Source organism: Nicotiana attenuata, unplaced genomic scaffold (genome assembly GCF_001879085.1).
Source record: "Nicotiana attenuata strain UT unplaced genomic scaffold, NIATTr2, whole genome shotgun sequence".
NCBI classification, from domain to species: domain Eukaryota; kingdom Viridiplantae; phylum Streptophyta; class Magnoliopsida; order Solanales; family Solanaceae; genus Nicotiana; species Nicotiana attenuata.
In genome coordinates this window covers 1-2,620 of record NW_017698775.1, presented here as the reverse complement: position 1 = coordinate 2,620, position 2,620 = coordinate 1, and the positions used below count along the sequence as shown (strand labels likewise).

Genomic DNA, 2,620 nt, shown 5'->3' with positions numbered 1-2,620 from the left:
GATTAACTCTAATCCCAGTGTAGCACACAGCCTCAACTGTTGCGACACTTTCAAGTTAACTCTAACTTGAATACTCAGAGTACCTAATACAATTGCTTCTAAGAAAGCTGAAAGGTACAATATGAAAACCTACTACAATTGAACTAGACTTAGAATAAACACAATGATGAAACTGGTTCTTCTATCTTAGTTCATGTAGCTTCAGACGTGCACACTTGTATCTCGCATATGTTGCTTGCAAATCAGACTTGATCTTTTTGCTCTCAAATATGCTTAACTTCTGCTTATGTGCATTACCTGTAAAAGAGAACAACTTGGTTATTTAATGGATTAGCAGTTAGAGTTTGATCGAGACTCCAATGCTTATCCGTAGTCGATTTGAGTCCTTAACCAATACAAACTCCCATCCTTATCCTAGCTTAGGATTGTGTTGTCTTATCATAAGGAGACTTTCCTTCTTAGAACTCAATGCAACCTTTTCGATTCCATTCAGAAGATATTTGCTGCGTAATCTTCAATACATATCTTCCTCTCGTGCCTTCCATGTGCAATGGTTATGACTAACTGTGTCTCTCAAGATGGACCAGGTCCTTCCCTGAGTTCATTTGTCAATCTTCAAAACTTCAACTGAACTTGTGCCAACAAATTCCCCCTTTTTGATGATGACAAACTCTGTGCTTTTAGTGATCAGAGAACCTGTGAAACTTAGCTGAAATATCAACACTTAGAAATTTTTTTGAGAATTTTCAACTTATCATAAAGGCCAGATTTAAGTTAGGTCATAAACATCACTTGTTCAGATAATGAATTTAAGCACAATATCTTCCCCCTTTTGGCATCATCGAAAAGTTGCATAAATAATGTGATCTCAGTAACCTAATTAGTACTCATGGCCACTGGGGCAACTGCAAGTGAACACATGCTTTAGTTAATCAGAAATCAACTCAACAAAAATAAGCAACTCTGGCCTGAAGCTTTGCTATCTCAGCATCTTTTGCCCCAACCTCCTGAACTAAGGCTCTAACCTTACTATTCACAGGAGTTTTTGCTGAAGAACCAGGTTCAACTGGAGCTGTACTGAGCATATAATCACAAGCTTGAAGGGTTTTGCAGCCAAAATGCTCTTTGCTCGAAGCCATTTCCCACTTTTTCAGGGGAACTTTCAATCTTTCAAGTACAGTTGTCAAGATAAATCCATAGGGAATGGCATGAGCTTTTAAGCCATTGTGTACCCTTTCAAGCAGCTTTACAATAAAGGCAGGCCAGTTGATCCGCTTTCCTTCATTCAGGCATTGCATAAGAACCAGATCCATATAATTTGCTGTATGCCTTCTTTCCTGTCTGGGTAGAAGGCATTTGTTGACAAATTCAAAAAGCACTTTGTGGTCTGGCCTCATTTCACTTTTCTGAACTGCCCTGGCCTCAGGTACCTCTTCATCTGTTGTGGTGTCACAAAAGTTCCTTTTGATCTGAAGATCAGTAGGCAACCCATCTAGGCAAGGCCACCTCTGCCTTGTATAATCATCATATCCCTCACTAGGGATGTCTAGAATCTTGCCCAGCTTTGCAGCATTGAACTTTACTTTGACACCTTTCACTGTGCTAGTCACCAGCCCATTCTTCACTGTCCCATTTGCCATAAACTCTACAAGTTCATTCCTGGCCAATTTTCCATCCATATGAAGAACCATGTCCTTCCAGCCCTGTGCTTCTAGTGCAGTCAGAAGCCTTATCATACCTGGCTCCTCCAGGTCCTTGAGTAGTCTCCCTTTCAGAATTTTCCTCTTGCCAAACATGGCATATCTGTCCTGTTCCTTCTCTGACTCATCTCCTTCATCCTCACTCCATTCATCATCTTCTTCAGCAATTTTCACTTGTTTTCCTTTTGCAGTTGACCTTGTTCTCTTGGCAAGAACAGGTTCAGCAGGTACTGGCTTGGAGGGCTTCTTGGCAGAAGTCCTGGTTCCCTTTGATTTGGTAGTGGGAACTTCCACAGTAGTACTCCTTTCTAGATGGACCTGTTCCATCTCTTCTTCTTCCTCTTCAACCACAGCCTCCGAGCTTTCACCTATCTTTGCTTTCCCTTTCTCTGTCCTCTTTTTCTTACTTTCTTCTACAGCCTTCTTCAATTCTGCTTCACTTTCCCTGACCCTACTTCTAGTAGCTCTAATCCTAGAAGTAGACTTGGGTGGTGATTGTTTGCTTTTCTTGGTTGGTTTGGATGCAGCAGGGGTCTTTTGTGAGGAAGCCTTGCGTTTCTTTGGGTCATAGCTGGCCCCCACTTTCTTCAACAAGTCAGCCAAACTCTCTTCATCAGATGAACCAGGTTCATCTTGTTGTTTACTCAGATTAATCAACACCTCAGCAGCCTCACCTGAACCACTTCCCCCTGACTTCGAGACTCCTTCTTCCCCACCCCCACATATGGCTAAAGGTTCCTTCTTCTTTTTCTTCCTCATTTTCCCAGAATCAGTCCCACCTACATCTCTAGCAGCCCCTATCAGAACAAATCGATTTTCCTCCCTTTCAACTACATCAGAAAAAACATAGCAAGATTTTACCACTCTTTGGGTTCTTGAGTTTTGGCATGTTCAGTAAGCCCAGGTTCATCTCCTTCACT

At 41.8% G+C, this 2,620-nt stretch overlaps 1 protein-coding gene across 1 annotated transcript; it reads right to left on the bottom strand.

The window, feature by feature from the left end:
• Positions 1–944: 944 nt before the first annotated feature.
• On the bottom strand, positions 945–2,530 carry LOC109222716 (the record flags this gene model as incomplete). Its single annotated transcript, XM_019387034.1, has 1 exon — positions 945–2,530. A coding segment is annotated over one exon (1,586 nt), but the record flags the coding sequence as incomplete, so codon positions are not given.
• Between the last annotated feature and the right edge of the window lie 90 nt (positions 2,531–2,620).